The sequence below is a fragment of the Bos indicus genome, chromosome 9 (genome assembly GCF_029378745.1).
Source record: "Bos indicus isolate NIAB-ARS_2022 breed Sahiwal x Tharparkar chromosome 9, NIAB-ARS_B.indTharparkar_mat_pri_1.0, whole genome shotgun sequence".
Lineage (NCBI taxonomy): Eukaryota > Metazoa > Chordata > Mammalia > Artiodactyla > Bovidae > Bos > Bos indicus.
The window spans coordinates 15,833,568-15,852,161 of NC_091768.1; the positions used below are offsets into that span (position 1 = coordinate 15,833,568).

An 18,594-nucleotide genomic window follows, 5' to 3' on the forward strand; every position below is an offset into this window, starting at 1 on the left:
GGACTTGTATCTCTTCTCACTTCCATCAGTGCTGTTTGATATGACTTTCTATGGAGGTGGAAATAATCTGTATCCGTGTTGTGCAGTATGGCAGCCACTAGGTACTTGTGGCTCTTGAGCCCTTGAAATGTGACTAGTATGAGTGAGATACTGAATTTTTAATTGTGCTTAATTAAAAAAATTAGTCACACGTGACAAACCTAGACAGTGTATTGAAAAGCAGAGATGTTATTCTGCCAACTAAGGTCCGTAGAGTCAAGGCTATATGGTCTTCCCATTGGTCATGTATGGTTGTCAGAGCTGGACCGTAAAGAAGGCAGAACACCGAGGAACTGATGCCTTTGAACTGTGGTGCTGGAGAAGACTCCTGAGAATCTCTTGTACAGCAAGGGGATCAAACCAGTCAATCTTAAGAGAAATCAACCCTGGGTACTCCCTGGAAGGATTGATTATTTAATTTCTCCTTTCTCTAATCTGTAAACTCTTGAGGGCAGAAACCGTTCTGACTTGTATGCACGTTCCTGCTTCCTGGCAATGCAAAGCATATACTAAATACACAGACTAGGAAATAAAGATTTATTCTTGACTGATTTTAGCAAATACTAGAAAGTTAAATATGGCAACCCACTCTAGTATTCTTGCCAGAGAAATCCCATGGACTGAGGAGCCTGATGAGCTGCAGCCCATGGGGTCGCAAGAGTTGGACACAACTTAGTGACCAAACCACCACCACCAGAAAGTTAAATAAATGATGTCTGTTTTATTCCTACATATGTATAGTTGTATTTTTGTAATGTTTTCTTCAAGATCATTTTTGCCTGGAGTCTGCTTATTTTCCTCATTTAAATTTCTCTTTAGGATTTGGTTAGCCTAACATAATATCATTTACTTCCTACTGAGCATCCAATGTCCTGGCCAGTCAAGTGTGTTTAGATTTAGCTCTGTGCACTATGAGATTAGCACAATGTGGGCTCACTAATTCTTTAGCTGGGATTCCTCTTTCAGTAAGCAGTTCATTTTAACAAGATATGTTGGCAGTTTAATAGATGCCACCAATTCATAATGGTTTGATTTTTTTATAATACTAATTGCAGTAAAATGGCTTAGAATTGTATGACTAGGTATTGTAATTGACTAGAATTGTAATTGTATGACTAGGTAATGAGAAAAAGCAAAAACATTTACCAATAACTGGTAGAAATAAAAATAGTTGTGACGCTTTCTAAAATAAAGACATCTAAGATTGGAATGCTCCTTTGCCTTTCCATTTCTATTTTTTTTTCCAATTTAAGGAGAATAATTAATTTAGGACAGCTTTTACTAAAGGGACTGTCTTCTGATCAGCCAACCCCAGAGAAAGTAGGGGAAAGTAAGAGAAGGCAGGTCTTCCTTTAACTTGGGGGCTGTGCTCCCTGCATGGTAGCAGAGAGGGTTCTGAAGATGGCCAGCCGGGACTGCGCCAGGAGGTTCCTCACCAGACTCCCCCGAGGAAAAGCCGGGCATGGGAATCTCTAGAAGGAAGGGTACCTGGTTGGGTGATTTTTACATTTTTAAGCCTCAGAATATCTTTAGAGTAAATTAACTTCAAGTGTGGAGAAAGCAACCACAGACTTAGTAATTTGTTAAGCTCCGTGAAATTCTTAATGAACTCCTGTGAGCCACTTCCTACGTTGTATGCAGTGGTAGGGCAAGCCAAGGGACTCAGACGACGCTCACACTTCTAAGGGTGCTTGTTTATTTGATATACATGGGCAACAATTCTGACAGTACCAATTAAACCTTACTTTTATTTCTCCAGACAGAGCCAGAGCCTCCATCTAGTTCTGGAGATTTCTTTCCATAAGAACAACTGCCTTTGTGTTCCATTATATTAAATGTAATATTATATTTAATTCAGTATTAAACTTTATTTTATGGTAATATATAACATGTTATATATTATAGTAGTATATATAAATTATATATTACATATATTATATAATTATATTGAAAATTATAATAGTTATATATGTTCACTGTAACAAAAATTAATGGTACAGAATAATATACGTAAAAAGAAGTCTCACTTCAAAAAGGTGACCATTTAACTCTGTGCCTTGAACATATTTTTTATACTTGCTAGAGCTCTGCCCTATTATTTTTAATTAATATATCATATTCTGTCATATGATTGTGATATAATTTGATTAGTATTTAAGTTATTTCTGTGTTTTGTTTTACTAGCAATGACCCAGTGAATTTATAGACCTTCTCTATGTGTATCTTTGCCCACATATGTGGCAAGTTGTAGGATAGATTCATAGAAGTGAAAAATCGTCAAAGGAATAACTTACTAGCATTTAATATTAAAAATATAAATACTTGTTCCAAATTGCCATCTGAAACTGTTACACTGGTTTACTCTCCCACTAAGAATGTACATGTGTGTTTTCCTACATTGTCATCATCTCTGACTATTATTGGGGTTTTACCCCTTTGCCAGTCAGATTAAAATTCAATATGATTGCCTAGAGAGACACTCTTTCCAGTGAGATTATTTTAAAATAAAAACCTACCCATTTAAGAATACTTTATAATTTTATTTTGCTAATTAAATTTTTGACCAGAAATTTATTTTGCTTATAAGGAGTGAGGTACAGATCTTATGTTATTTTTGTTTTCCTTTTGTCTAACCATTTGTCCTAACACTTTTTATTAAATAGTCTTATTTTCTTCATCGATTTAAATAGTCCTGTAGACTGAAATCCAGGTCTTTTTATAAACAAAAGTCCTGGTATTATCAATAGTTGACCCTTTTCTTATGCTGTTCCTGCCATGAAAAGCTCACACTGACTCAAGGCTCAAATTAGTCATTTACTAAAGTTATACTGAATGTCGATAGTCATCCTGTAGACTTTTTACCCCAGTAGACTAAACTAGCTCCTTTGAGAGGTGAGTGAAATGGGGGTCTTTAGAGTGACATAGTCTTCTGTCTTCTCCATTTGCTTTAAGCGCTGGTGAGAACCAGGAAATATGTTTGACTTTGTCTTGGAAACTCTTAATCTTACTCCAGAAGTAATCTCAGAACTTGGAAAATAGCCAAATGCAGGTCTTTGCCTTGTATACTGTGACACAGAGGTTTCCAGCAGAAAAAATAGATACAAACTACATTTGAATTTTCAAGAGACCAGTAGTTTATCTCTAGAAAATATAGTCAAGCTAGTTTTGCTTTATTTTCATTTTCTTGCAACTTATTTTATTTCTAATATTATGCCTTTCACACAGGGACACAATGAACATCACTTGTAGATATCTTCATTTATTTCTGTTGGAGAAATCTGTGTCTTCACTAAAATAGAAAATATGCATGTGTTTAAGTTTGACAGATTCTATAGCACTGCTCTCAAAATCCCGAAGCATCTTTTATTTCCAGAAATAGTGTATTAAAAAGTAATTTTCCCCCACAGTCTTAGCAGCACTAAATATTATCAACATTGAATATATTAAAAAAAGCTAGAGATGAAATTTGGTTGCAGTAGTTTTTAGGTGATGGATAAGTTGGGAACATAAGCATGATGTAAGTATGATATTTTCTATGTAATATTTCATTGCAGATAATTTCTGTAAATTACCACTTTTAATTTGTAAAATTCTTTGATCATTTGCAGATTACCTTTGGACTTCTGTATGGTGATTGGCAGTAAAACTTGTGTTTGTTTATGAATCTAGGTATGGTGTCTGTCTTGGACTTGATGCAAGGTGGTTTCCCATCACGAGCTTCATTTCACGAACTCTACAACATGTATAAAAAGTATATGCCAGATAAACTTGCAAGATTAGATCCAAGACTATTTTGTAAGGTACAAATACTACCTAAATTGAGATTTATTAGCTATAAACTCATTGTTATTAATCCCTAATTGGCACTTAACTTTTATTTTTCAGGCTCTTTTTAAAGCTTTGGGCTTAAATGAAGTTGACTACAAGTTTGGGTTAACTAAAGTATTTTTTAGACCTGGCAAGGTAAATGCATTTTTATTTTAAACTGTAACATAATTAGTATGGACAGTTGGAGTCAGTGAATATTTTAAGTGTTTAGTGATTTATATTATTCTTAAATTAGATAATCACTTAGAGCATGCATATATATATGGGACACACATACACAAAATTTTCCCACTGGTGAGAAGTTTCCAATGTATAGTACTCTATAGAGTTTTTGGTTTTTTTCCCTCTAGCTTTGGAGGTATTGGAATCAGAGGATTGTTTAGTTGAATTTTTACTTAAAATAAGGGTTAACCAGGAATACTTCTATTTTAAACAAGTTGAAAGGTTTTCTAAAACATTGATTCGGTCTTCAGTAATTAAAAGTTTCACAGTACTTTTGAGTGTTCATTGTGAGAACGAAATCTGTTAGAGCATGATAGATGTATTGCATGTAGAAAATTAGACTGGAGTCTGTGCTGACGTCTGTCAAATCATAGAAGGGATGGCTGTATGCATACTTTTGTACTAATACAGTTTTCTTAGGCTACCCATAGTTTTAGTATTTATAGATTCTTGCACTGGTCTTGTACTATGATACAAAATTGAGTTATGGAAGATTTCATGACTAAATACATATGAGGCTGTTCATAGTATTTTCACCACTCTTGACTTCTTTAATATTGATTGAATATTGCTTTCTCATAATTTTAAACACAAGTATTATTATGTAATAGACAACTATACTTGTTTGACTTAGCAAAATCTTTCATAAATGTTGCTTTCTCATAATTTTAAACACAATTATTATTATGTAATAGACAACTATACTTGTTTGACTTAGCAAAATCATTCGTAAATATCTCTAGTGCCTTGAAGGCTAAATTAATCAGATAAATAAATCTGACTTCACATTTTGAGGCATGAGATGAAATCTGTGTAATGCATTACCAATGTATGCCCTTTCCTATGAATATTTTTACTGCAGAAAACCTGTATCATCTCTTATCATAAATGGAAGCAAGTTAAAAGAAAATGAATATATAAGTATTCATAGTTGGCTTAGCTGTAGTCATGCATATTTATCAGAAATTCAACATTTCTTATTTCGGATCTATAATAACTATTTTAGGGATTTATGGCTTTATAGAGAAAGCACTTGGTTTTATCTGCCTCCAGAAAAATTAATCAGTCAGAAGGACACAGTGCAGGCACAGGGCAAATTTTCAAAGATCTTTAATCTCTGTTACCTTTAATTTTGATTATAAGAAGCTGTTATTTTGATAGGTGTGTGACATCCTCAATATATTGTAGTGGGATATTCGGTAAAGGATAGAAATCAATATGTAGTTTGGTGGTAAATTGTGGAAATAATTCATTTTGTGATTTAATAACCTAATAGATGTTTTATTTGTGTTGTCTGTCTCTTAGTAGCAGTTTCTTCTTTCTGATCAAAAGAAGGATGAGGTTGGGAGAGACACGGTAGTTTTGGTGGTACCCAATTTTATAGAGCTGACCTTTGCTTGTACAGTTATCTGGGAATATGGATTTGCCAGTTCAGAGATATGCTAGACTTTTTTTCATTCTTCTCGCCATAAAACCTTTTTGCCCATCATCTATAATGGTCATTTAAGATTTTTTTTTTCCTACTTTTTATTATTGAATCTTCTAACTAGCAATGAGTAACTCACCCTCCCCGTAACCTCTACAAAACGAGTCCTGGAGGAAGGAAGAGAAAGGCAGCAAAATTCAGTCACGTGTGTCTGGGTTTGCTGTGAAACTCCACTGAGACGTGTCTGTGTAACGGGCTTGTGACCCCATACAGAAAGCTAGATTTTGATTTGTGTTATTTTGTATCTCGCTGTGTGTTTAAGCACGTCTGTCTTTTGATATTATTAGTCAATTATTTGATTTCCCAGTTTGCAGAATTTGATCAGATTATGAAGTCTGACCCTGACCACTTAGCACAGCTGGTGAAGAGGGTCAACCACTGGCTAATCTGCAGTCGCTGGAAGAAGGTCCAGTGGTGCTCGCTGTCCGTCATCAAACGTAGGTGTTTTCTTCCACTCTCAGACCTGGAATTATGTTGGAAACGCGTTGGCTTGTGGAATGTTATTAATTTGTCTCAGTGGTGAGAGCTAGGCCACAGGGACTGTGTCACTTACTCACACTATGTCCCTGGTTCCTCACGTAACACCTTACATGTAGTATGTGATAAATTAGTACTTGTCGACTTCCTCAGCTTCTTGAGTGTACGATACTTAGCTTCTTTAATCACATGTATTATAATTAATTTCATCTTGTTCTAAAAATTCTATCTCACTATCTTGACTCCTTCCCTCTCTCCCCTACTCTCTCTCCCTTGCTCCCCTCTCCCCTCACCATACCCCAGTCTCTGGGACTTAAACCAGAACTTTTCTTTCCACCCACATGGCGTCACCAGAACACACACTGAAAATTTCACAGTTGTATTGTCTCTTCTTTCTTGTCCCTGAAATCATGCCGGTCACCAGACTCTTTTGATTCCCCCTCCAAACACTGCACATCTTTTCTCCTTGTTGCCACTCTCTTCGTGGAACCCCTCTCCCCAGCTTGCAAAGTGACTTCAGCGGCTCCCAAACTGGTTTTCCTGGCTTCCCAGGCGTATCTTCCCAGAGTCTCTAAAAGGCTTTGATTATATCTTTTCTGTAATACACAGCAAAGTCTAAAGTCTTAGAATGTTATAGCAACTACTTATCTCTGACCTAAAACAAGGATGAGGGACAGAATAATTGTGGGTTACCTGATGGTGGTGGTCTATGCAAAACCTTTAGTCATAGGGAGTACTGTCAGTAACTTGATTAAAATTTTAAACCCCTGCCCAACTCTCCACCTTACCTGTAACAGTGCTAGAGGCACAGGAAAAGGATTCAGTACATTTCCACTTACTAATAAAAAAAAAATTCCTTTGACCTAATGAGAAGGAACCATGTAAGCAACATACAACCATGAGGTCTTGTTAATCAACTGTAATATAAATAAAACTATAATAAAACAAGATAACAGAAGCTCTTTCCCCATGACTTTCCGACTGAAATATGATCATACTTTTCACTATAGTTAAATGCTTTCAGCTTTAAACATTGTATTATGATGGAAAACATATTTTATTAACATTATTTCTACTATACTATTTGTTTGTGGACTATATTGTGCAGTGGTCAAGTCAGTAAGTAGACAGAATCGTTGCAGGATGTTAATGGGGAATGTCTCCAGGTCAGATTAGTCTAGGATATTCTGACTGACTGAAGTTAAGTAGAGTCCTTTGTGGTAGGATCCTTAGAGGCCACACTCAGTATGTTCATTGTGAATCTTCAGAAGGAGGTGTAGCAGATAGCTTTTCCTGAGTTACATTTGACAGGTGAATCCTTTTTTCAAGACACACCTGTTGGACTTCTGTGGTGATACAGTGGTTAAGAATCTGCCTGCCAATGCAGGGGACACGGGTTCAGTCCCTGGTCTGGGAAGATCCCACATGCATGGAGCAGCTCAGCCTGTGTGCCAGAACTACTGAGTCTGCACTCCGGAGTCCCCTGCAGCTACCGAAGCCCATGCAGCTAGATCCTGTGCCCCACTACCCTGTTGAGAAGCCACTACAGTGAAGAGTAGCCCCAGCTTGCTGCAACTAGAGAGCTCACATGCAGCAATGAAAAAAAAGTGCACCTGATAAAAAAGAAAAAGACGCACGTTTTAACATTTCCTAAGCCAGTATTGCATAGGGCAGTTTGGGACACATTAGTGTAGTGTAACAAGGAAATAGCATATTTAAACTGTACACTTAGTCATATAGTTGATACACTTTTTGTTTTAAGAAGTTTAAGGAACTAAAGGAATGTGCCAATTTTGATGTTTGGTATAATACGTTCATCAAGATTTTTATGTTTTTTGAGGATTGCTTTGTGGAAATGAGTGGTTTTTAGAAATACTGTAAATCTAATTTAAGCTAAATAATTTTCTATCATTATATTTTCCTCTTACACATAGTGAAAAACAAAATAAAATATCGAGCTGAAGCCTGCATTAAAATGCAGAAAACTATTCGAATGTGGCTTTGCAAAAGGAGACACAAACCTCGGTAAGATGAATAGAGTCTAAAGAATCCAAGATACCTGTTTATCCTAATATAAAATGGCTATAAGGTCAAAATGAAGAGCAGTTTGCATACTCAGAGTTTTCTTTTTCCTCGTGTTCTTTGTAAAAAGATGTTAGTCTGTTACTTATTGGATGTTAATTAATTTCTTCATTCATTCATTACTTGCCTCATTCTGTAAAAGGATTTGAAATAGCATAGATTCAGTTCAGTTCAGTTCAGTTGCTCAGTTGTGTCTGACTCTGTGACCCCATGAACCGCAGCACGCCAGGCCTCCCTGTCCATCACCAACTCCCTGCGTTTATCCAAACTCATGTCCATTGAGTCAGTGATGCCATTCAACCATCTCATTCTTTGTCATCCCCTTCTCCTCCTGCCCTCAATCTTCCCCAGTATCAGGGTCTTTTCCAAGGAGTCAGCTCTTAGCATCAGGAGGCCAAAATATTGGAGTTTCAGCTTCAACATCAGTCCTTCCAGTGAACACCCAGGACTGATCTTTAGGATGGACTGGTTGGATATCCTTGCAGTCCAAGGGACTCTCAAGAGTCTTCTCCAACACCACAGTTCAAAAGCATCAATTCTTCAACGCTCAGCTTTCTCTATAGTCCAACTCTTATATCCATACATGACTACTGGAAAAATCATAGCCTTGACTAGATGGACCTTTGTTGGCAAAGCGATGTCTCTGCTTTTTAATATGCTGTCTAGGTTGGTCATAACTTTCCTTCCAAGGAGTAAATATCTTTTAATTTCATGGCTGCAATCACCATCTGCAGTGATTTTGGAGCCCCCAAAAATAAAGTCAGCCACTGTTTCCACTGTTTCCCCATCTACTTGTCATGAAGTGATGGGACCAGATGCCATGATCTTAGTTTTCTCAATGTTGAGCTTTAAGCCAACTTTTCACTCTCCTCTTTCACTTTCATCAAGAGGCTTTTTAGTTCTTCACTTTCTGCCATATGGGTTAGATTAGAGAAATGTAAACAGTATAAGAGATTGAAAGGAGCTGTTTTATACTGATTATTTTAGTGACTTGAGTTTATTACTAAATGTCAAATTGACATTGTTTTTAAAAACATCTCATTAATGTTTTGACCATAATTTTCAAGATTTTCTGTAGGAATTATACTGTGTCACTGTAAATTTAGCCTTTATTTCTTATTTGATTCTTTTATTATTAGAAATTTTAAACGTGGAAGTCTGAATAACTGTTCATCTATAACACATTTTCAAAGCAATTAGTCTTTAAAGTTTTTCTTTAAATTTTTAAAATTTAAAGAATTTTAATTCTCAAATTCTTCAGTTTAAGTATAGAAGTCTTAAATCTTACTGACAGATATTAATGTCATTCACATCCATATTTGATGATTTCTTTTACCCTCAACAAGAGACCTTAAAAAAAAGAACAATATTGCATAACATGAAAACAGAAGTATTCTATTTAGTCATATTTTTAGCATTTAATTAAAATGAAAAATCTATTTCTATGATTAAATGGTAGAATTAAACTGATAAAGTATTATCTTTGCAGCATTGATGGCCTGGTTAAGGTGGGCACACTGAAAAAACGGCTCGATAAATTTAATGAAGTAGTAAGTGCATTGAAAGATGGAAAAGCAGAGATGAATAAACAGGTCAAGGACCTTGAAATTTCTATTGATGCTTTAATGGCCAAAATTAAGGTATGTAGTTTTAACCCAAATGACTTTTGACTTTTAAAAACAGTTTAAGTTTTTTTGTTACTATATTGAAATTTTATAGAAAAATGTCCTTTTTTAAAAAAAATACAGACTGTTACATGTGTTGAGTCTCAGTGATAAGTGATAGTCATATTATTTTCTCTACTCTGTGTTTGAAATTTTTCATAGCAAAAAAATTAAAATGAAGACAATTTTTGTGCAATTCATTTGTTGCTAGGAAAGATTTTTCCAAAATATTAACTAAAATATTATACTCTTTTGGTAAGCTTTTGCAAAATCATTACTGAGAGAAAATTAATGCAAATTATTTTGTTTCATGCTTTTCTACTTTCAGAAACTAATTTTTAAATTTTAAAAGTAATGTAATATTATCAAAAATTTGGAGAAAATCTCCTCCACATCTTTACCCCTCACACTAACACATTCAGCTATATACTATTACATATTCCTCTCAATCTTATTTTATATGCACATATTTTTGCATCGTTCTTATAAGGTACATTTTATTTCACATTCCTATCATTATGTTATTGCCTCATCCCTATTATTAAATTATTTTCATATAGGTTATATCATAAATTACTTAACTATTAATTGAAATAACAATTTTCTCCCATATTTTGTAAGAAAAAACAAGAGGGCCTCTTTGGTTTTGATTTTTGTTTGATTACTAGTGGGATTGAAAATTTTTTCTTTGTGCTTGTTTGTTGATTATGTTCTGTTTAGTCATATCTTTTTCTATTATATTTTAGGGCCTCAATGTTTTTCTCATTGACTTTCATAATTCATTGCAGTTATGTGAGATATAATATCTTAAAGTGAGGCTTTTAGATACTTTCTACAGATAATGATAAATCTTGGAGTAAGAATGGAGAAAAGTCAAGAGAAAACTGAAAATGCTTTGGATAGCTATTTGGGTAGCCTTAAAATCAGATAGATCTGATTTTACAGATCTGTCCAGAGCCACCCCTGTTTATGCAGTATTAATCAATTAAAATCAACCCAGCCACATTTAAGAATATCATCCAACAATTTTGGGTATAATGATAATTCCTTAAATATTCCCGAGGTATTATTTGATCATTAATATTAAAGGGTAGTAAATTCTGACAAAATTAATCATTTCTTAAAAAATAAACTCTTAACTACAGTATATTAGTTTGTCCACAGTACACTCTTAAGATACTTGATTGATAGGAAGTAGACTCAAATTTTGTTCATAGAGATAACTTAAATTTTTTAATATTAATATTTAAGGAATATAAAAAGATAATGGGCCTACTGCTAACCAGCTTTTTCAGTTTTGCTGTGTATGTGTATGTTGGTTTGTTTTTTTTAATTGTGGTAAAACACATACCATTAAACTTACCACCTTAACCATTTTTTAAATGTACAGTTCAGTGGTGTTTAGTGTGTTCAAATTGTTGTACAACAGAAGATATAACTTTTTAAGTGCACGTCCATTGTATTGTTTCTTTAAGTCCACGATGATGACAAGGGAACAAATACAGAAAGAATATGATGCTCTAGTTAAAAGCTCAGAGGTCCTTCTCAGCGCATTACAGAAAAAAAAGCAGCAGGAAGAAGAAGCGGAAAGGCTGAGGCGCATTCAAGAAGAAATGGAAAAAGAAAGAAAAAGACGTGAAGAAGATGAGCAACGTCGAAGAAAGGAGGAGGAGGAAAGGCGGATGTAAGGCATTTATGTTGTTGCCTTGGATTAGAAACTGACACCATACTGAACTCGGAAGTGTTGATGGTGGTTAATGAATATTCTTATCTGTAAAAGTGATATTCTTATATTTAAATACTGATTTTAGAAGAAGTTTGAAAATGGAGAAAGTAAGCTCACTTTACAATAACATAAAATGATTTTAACTATAATCTGAATTTTGGTTAAACTCACACCTGAGGGTTTCTTAACTTCTTTTTGAAACAGACTTTCATATTATTTTATGATCTAGGAAGAAAGTACTTCTCAGCAGTTTTAAAACTGATAAAATTTTGGAAGTTTGCCATAGTAGGACAGACAGAAGGAATATGAGTTGTCTAATTGGAGAGGCAGTGTGTTCAAGACCTTACAAATAGGCTTGGTAACCAAGTTAATCCAGAGATGTTAAAGGTTATGGAATATAATTATATTTCTTTTGTTTCTAAAGAGCTGCTATCAAAGTTATATTTTATTTTTCAAAAAATAAGTTAATAATGTAATAGCCAGGAGGTTAATTTGATTTCCCATTTTGTAACATTTATTTATTAACAGTTAAACTTTCTTCTGAAGAGTTCCTTATTTTCTGTTAATTTTTGAAGAGTTTTCTAATTTTTTTCTTTTTTTTTTAGGAAACTTGAGATGGAAGCAAAGAGAAAACAAGAAGAAGAAGAAAGAAAGAAAAGGGAAGATGATGAAAAACGTATTCAGGTCTGTACTCTCTAGGCAGTCAGACTGAATTCTTATTAAATAGAATCTGCAAAACTGTAAAACAAGATCTTCATTTACTAGATAAATTGTCTTTGATTTATCCTAGAGAGCAAAGGCAGTTTCAGAAGTGGTTATGGGAAGGGACTTTGGAGCTAGGGAAGTGAGTTCAAATCCAGCCTCTCTGACAGCAATTGTGATATTGCAGGAGTTACAGTGAGTGACTGTGGGCCACAGTTTTCTTTCTGGGATGGAGATAAATAATAATTGTGAGCATTAAATGAGGTAATACCTATTAAAGCATTTAGAACAGTGCCTTGTTTAGTAAGTATTAGTTTGTTATTATTCAGAGGGGGAAAGTCAGATCAGCATTCAGTCACAACATAATTATCTCATATTTTAAAATGTTATTTTATAACTTTGTAGATGCTAATATTAATAGGATTAAGATTTTCTCTCTACCTCCACCATCTTTTTTTTTTTTTTTTTTTTAATCCATGTCTGAGAATAATTAATCCTATTTTGAGTATCTGTCTGTCTTGGCTTTCTGATTTATCCTGAACACAACCAAGACTTTAAATTCCTGAAATCTGCAGTGTAGGTGTTAGTATTCAGGTCACACCAAGGCTACTGATGTAATGTTTGGGAGACTCATATTCTTAGTGATAGAATGGCGGATTCTTGGTTTGGGCATGAGGAAACATTAATCATAATATAGAAGGGGAGAAGATGGGATTTTTCTGGTTAAAGAGTATGTATTTCTTAGTTAAAAAAAAAAAAATGAAAAGAAAAACGTGTATGGAGCAAGTGTGCAAAGTGAGGGGGATGAGCAGGTAAACAAGCGGAGATGCCCGGCGTCAAGGCCTTCTGTGCCGGCAGGCAGAGGTGGAGGCGCAGCTGGCCCGGCAGCGGGAGGAGGAGTCCCAGCAGCAGGCAGTTCTGGAGCAGGAGCGCCGGGACCGAGAGCTGGCGCTACGTATCGCCCGGAGCGAGGCCGAGCTCATCAGCGACGAGGCACAGGCCGACCCTGCGGCACTGCGCAGGTACCGCGTGTGGGCCGGGGGCGGGGCGGGGCACGCAGGTGGGCGGGGGCACAGGTGGGCAGGGCACAGATGGGCGGGGTGGGGCGCTCGGATGGGCGGGGCGATGCCGCCTGGGCAAGGGCGCTGCTGCTTTTACTCACCTGCTGCCTTGCCTCTCCTTCCACGGAGAGGGAAGTAGGGGGAAAATAACGTTGCTTAGGTCCTGGTATATTTGCCACTTAAAAATTTATTTGTATTTACTTTTACCCTTAAGTCAGTGAAACTGTTGATTTCATCAAGCTGTGTTGAAAATTAAAACTGCTATTTCAGTTCATAACTACTTAAAGGAAACATCTTGGTTTACTCTGAAACTATCAAAAGAATATTGTATAAAGGGTAGACAGTTTTTAAATATCTGCCACTAGATACTGGCATAAAAATGGTGAATATGTTATAATCCAGCTTAATATATTTGAGGCTGGAATGTATTGCAAATTTTTCAAATGTATCATGTACCCTAACCCCTGAGAAATTTTACACATACACATACCTTTCCCCATTGTGATTTAGAATAAATAAGATTTACCTTTCCAAGAAGGCAGATTAATCACATGGAAATAACTTTGCTCCTCAGGTCTGAATTATCTCTAAATAGTATGGAGTGTGGAGATGTCAGGTCAGTTTATTTCTCTTCCTTGGTTCTTGTCTCCTTGCAACAAAATTTTGGAGCAATGGACCAAAAAGCGTTAAACAACAGACAAGTTACAGCTCATTTCAGCTTAAGCAGACAGATCTTTTATTAGTCGGACACTCCCAAAGGAGGGCTCCTCACCCTTTCTATCCACTCCTCTTGGCTTCCCTCTTTTATTCTTCTAGTCTCCTTTCTGTTATGCCTGGTTCAAAGTAGGTCTGTACCCTCCACCAGTCAATGAAAGGGAATGCAAATAGGCATACCCTCAAGGCCGATTGACAATCTCAAGTTATATAACAGCAGACTGTGTTGCTTATGTCTTCGTATAATTCACTCTGTTATAATTAGATTAGATGTAGAAAAATCATCAGCCCTTACTGGGCTCCTCATGGCCAAAGGTTACTTGGAGAAGCCTCTTTGTATCCACTGTGTTAGTAGGGTGCCTGTGCAGGAGGTGCAAAGTCTCTGTGGTTATCTTGTAGCATCTGTGAGCTCTCCTAGGTGTGTCTGGGATGGAGTTTAGAAATCAGGTTGCATCCTTTTCAGCCAGGCCTCCCCTTGCTGCTCATGTCTAACTTCCTACTGAACAGAGGAATACAGAAGTTCTTGGTAAAAGTTGAAGGAAGGTTTTACTATAACAGATTCATTTTTAAAAATATAGAATGTACAAACATTAGTTATTATTATTTATTTGTAAAAACAAAACTCAGATGTGGAATTCCTTTATGCATAAGTACCTATGTTGTATATATATGGGGGCCTGTGTGTAACCATACTTTTCAGAATGTCCAAGTGCTGTTTATAACAAAATAATTAAAATACAACCACTAGATGTTGCTATTTCCTTGTGAAAGGTAGAAAATTTGGTCCACATTGGAACGTGGCAATTAGATTTTATTTAGCTGAAAACAAAGACAGGTAAGGAAAAGGGTATGTTAAGTTGCCTTTGCACGTTTTGTAGTGAATGATTATATTGGGGAACTCTGGAGCTTGAATTGTACATGAAAGTTATATTTAAATTGAATAGGCCTGTGTGTTATAATAATTTTTGAGCTCATTGGTTTGGAGCCACTCTTTGGGCTCTTAATTACTAACATTCTTACTATAGTTAAAGTGAGTTTGCTTGATACTGGCTTTTTAACTGCAGGTTCAGCCCAGCTGCTATTCAGTTCCTTCCATGTGCCTCTTGGTGATGTGTCTGGAGCCTTTGTGGATAACCAGCTAGTGGGCTAGGCCGGGTTCCCAGTGAGCCAAGGCTGGCCATGATGTGTGTGAGGCAGTGCCGCACTTGACACAGCTGACATTATGAAGGCTGATGCTCTTTAGTGAAAAATCTTAGGTGGAGCCCTTTTTGGTATTTATGGCTTAACTCTGTGTTTAAGCATTTGAAATATTTAGCTGTATCCAGTGTCATTCCGTGTACTGTGAATAAAATACTAGCTCATATGTGGATTCCTTCCCATTCTCAGAAAGATGCAGTTCATCCAGTGTGAGTGGTCTTGGATAGAGTGGAGCATTTAGGAACTTTAGCATAAGGGATGAGCTACCTATGATTTAAATTAAACAGCATTAACTGGGTGATGGGATCACTATGAAGTAATTAGGAGATACGTAAGTAGTTATGACTTGAATGGCAGAAGAGTTTTAGTTCTGTGGGGTAGCTGTAGGGATGATGTCCCCTCCTTGGACTGTCCCTTCAGGTCCTTTCTGCCAGCTGTCTTCCAGGAAGCTTTTCCTGACCCTCGGTTCCCTGTGAACTCCTTCACTTCTGAACCGCCTGGTTATTTTATATGCTATACTACAAGCATTAACACTTTCTTGTGGATGATGTTCTCTATGTATTTTCCCATGTTTGATTATTTTATCTTACTCCATGGGCTACAACTAAGTGTTTTTGAGTGTTTATGTTACGTTAGTTAGCACTGAACTCTTTCTAACATGTTTATGAGTAAGAACCTAAATAACTCTGTTCTCAATATATGGCATGAAAGTGTTCTTGGGGTGTGTGATACATTTAAAAATATATATGTAGATAGATTCTGCTGCAGTAAACAATTTTAAGTTACTTTTCCAGCTTGGATTTCCATCCAGTAACTTCTAAGTAAGAATTGTTTCCTACATATGTAATGTATTTCAAATTACGATCTCATTTAATAACACTAATGATCCTTGATGCAAAGTAATGATTTCACATTATCTAATATTATCATTTCTAGATTCTACTAAAACCAAACACAAACCCCACATGAGTAATTTTTTCAAATCTAGATATAATATATTCACTCTTTAATTTTCACAGAATGCCTTTAGTTTATTCTTTTCTAATCATTTGTAATGAAGATTTAAAAACATTAAAATTCTGAGTGTTCTCATACATAGGTTAAATAGAGATAATGGAGTTTTGAAAATCAATTTGCAAAGTCACTGAAACACAAATTTGGCACAATCCAGATTTCCACAGTTCAGAATTGGTTATGGTATTGACTAAAATATATGTATTCTTTTCACAGAATTAACGGAACAAGACGCACAATGACACCGTATGTCATTTCCCTTTTAAAGTTGACTTAATCGTGTAACCTTTTTTTTCTCTTTTTTAATAGGTTGTGGATACTTTTTAGGAGAAATATTTTCCTCATTGAAGTAAATTTTACGTCCTTGTTACTATCATCATCATTATTATTTTGCCCAGGAAAGATGTTTATGCTCCTTTTTGGTGTTCAGTCACAGTAGTTCATGATTTGGTTTCTTTCCTTGTGTTTGCTAACTTTGTTTCAACTTTAACACCCATTTTAATGTGTTTTTAATTTCCCTTACTGATGTCTTTATAGAAGTAGATATAGAGATATAAATAAGAATAAGCAAAATATTTAAAGTATTTGAATCATGGCAGATAGCTGTCTTTCAGTATGTGTAATAGTTTATTCTGCTAACACCTAAAACAGCTCATAATTTGAAGTTATATATATGTATTGTTAATTGTGGTGTTTGTGTATCTTTTTGTTATGAAAATCTCCCCACAGAGAGAATCTAAATAACATTTTGGGATATACATATACATTATATGCATAAAATATACTTTTTGCATATATTTTTGTATATGTGCTATATATATAAAATTTGGAAGTTTAACAGCTTTTATTTTTCCAGCTGTACCCTTTATACTGAAGGTTCTTAACTCTATCAGATCCCAGTACCAATAACAAATGTTTCATAAATGATGCAACCTCCTTTAATAGTTTTCTCTAAATAATACACATAAAAGAGAAATAAAAAGACAGCAGTCTATAATTATTTTATTATATTTTATTTATTTTTATTATATTTTATTTATTTTAATATGAAAGTGCTGACTCTCAACTATAAGAAAACGATAGTAAGTACTCAGATGTTTTCACATATACAAAGAATCACCATGAATGCAACAGCTACCAATGCAAGTTGATGTAACAAATTTGTTTCAGTCAGTTAAATGCCATGGATCTTCTCCTTTATGGTCAGGGCCCAACTCTGAGTCCTGAAGCAAACATGGCCATCTTCTTTTCTCTTGATTTTTGCTGATTTATAAGATTTTTGGGGTTACCAGAGTCTGATGAATAGAATGAATGAATGATTGATTATGAAGGAAGAGAGCAAAACAGGAAAATAAAATATTAAGGAAGCCGATGAACATGATTTCATGAACATTCCATTACACAGAATTAAGCAGATTTTGAGAAAAATTACAGTCTTCTGGTTAATAAAAAAAAAAGTACGTTTTTGCCTTTGGGAAGTGTTTATCCTTGAAAGGTCAGAACACTTCTGATCTTTAATTTAACAAGTGCTTGATGCATTTGAATATTTTTAGGCATGCTTTGATTTCGAATTTTAGAGTTTTGAACACCTCAGACTCTTATTTAAACTCTGACACCATAAAATAGATCATTTGGTGTACCACCATTATGCCCTAATTAATATTTACCAAGCAACCCCAGTGCAAAAATCCTTGTACATATTCTGAATTCCAGCAAGTTCCCTGTGTGCATTTAGAACATGCTGATTATATTCTATATGTAAAAATATCACAGAAGCATGGCTCTCATGAGACTTTATCCAAAAGTTGCTACTGCAGAAATGAAGTTCAAATAACTTTAACTGGATTCAAACAAAAATTTTATTGTATTTTATGGCTATATATCAAAAAGTGTATTACCAACTTTTGCAAAGTAAAATAATAGTGTATGGTTACTAAAGCAATACTCTTAATGAAATTTTCATTATACTTTTATATAGTTGTCTTATATAACTTGGATTATTATTTTTCTTATAGGGAACAAATGGCGAAAGAGATGTCAGAAATTTTGAGTAGGTTAGTGCAGTGTAATTTGGGGAGATAAGTGTCACATCAAAATCATATTTTCATCACTTGGACCAGAACCTGTTATATAGAGTAGCCTGTTCTTTCCATGTAAATTTTCTGTACAAGAAATGTCACTCTGCTCTCTTGCCACACTAACGTAGAAAAAGGTTAAAAAAAAAAACAACAACCAGAGTGCCTGTAAATTGGCCTTTTTCAGTGGGGATACAGCTGGTGTTCAGAGGGGACTGTCCCTTGTTGCTGGTGCTGTCGCACTTACCAGGGACCCCACCAGTTCGGTCTCAGTGGGGGAACCCTTCCTGTCCTTGTGACGGAAGGG

At 35.3% G+C, this 18,594-nt stretch overlaps 1 protein-coding gene across 8 annotated transcripts in view; it reads left to right on the forward strand.

Annotated features, from left to right (window-relative positions):
* Positions 1 to 18,594, forward strand: part of MYO6 (myosin VI) — a 159,570-nt gene that overhangs the window by 127,054 nt on the left and 13,922 nt on the right. For 4 of the 8 annotated variants that reach the window (XM_070795753.1, XM_070795756.1, XM_070795755.1 and 1 more), the window contains exons 21-31: positions 3,709 to 3,839; positions 3,925 to 4,002; positions 5,883 to 6,012; positions 7,987 to 8,077; positions 9,624 to 9,774; positions 11,274 to 11,482; positions 12,130 to 12,208; positions 13,085 to 13,248; positions 15,993 to 16,019; positions 16,429 to 16,458; positions 18,228 to 18,266. In XM_070795753.1, the coding sequence (XP_070651854.1) occupies positions 3,709 to 3,839; positions 3,925 to 4,002; positions 5,883 to 6,012; positions 7,987 to 8,077; positions 9,624 to 9,774; positions 11,274 to 11,482; positions 12,130 to 12,208; positions 13,085 to 13,248; positions 15,993 to 16,019; positions 16,429 to 16,458; positions 18,228 to 18,266 (1,129 nt within the window). The remainder of the gene's footprint in view (positions 1 to 3,708; positions 3,840 to 3,924; positions 4,003 to 5,882; positions 6,013 to 7,986; positions 8,078 to 9,623; positions 9,775 to 11,273; positions 11,483 to 12,129; positions 12,209 to 13,084; positions 13,249 to 15,992; positions 16,020 to 16,428; positions 16,459 to 18,227; positions 18,267 to 18,594) is intronic. The other 4 variants (XM_070795757.1, XM_070795758.1, XM_070795759.1 and 1 more) reach the window with 2 other exon arrangements.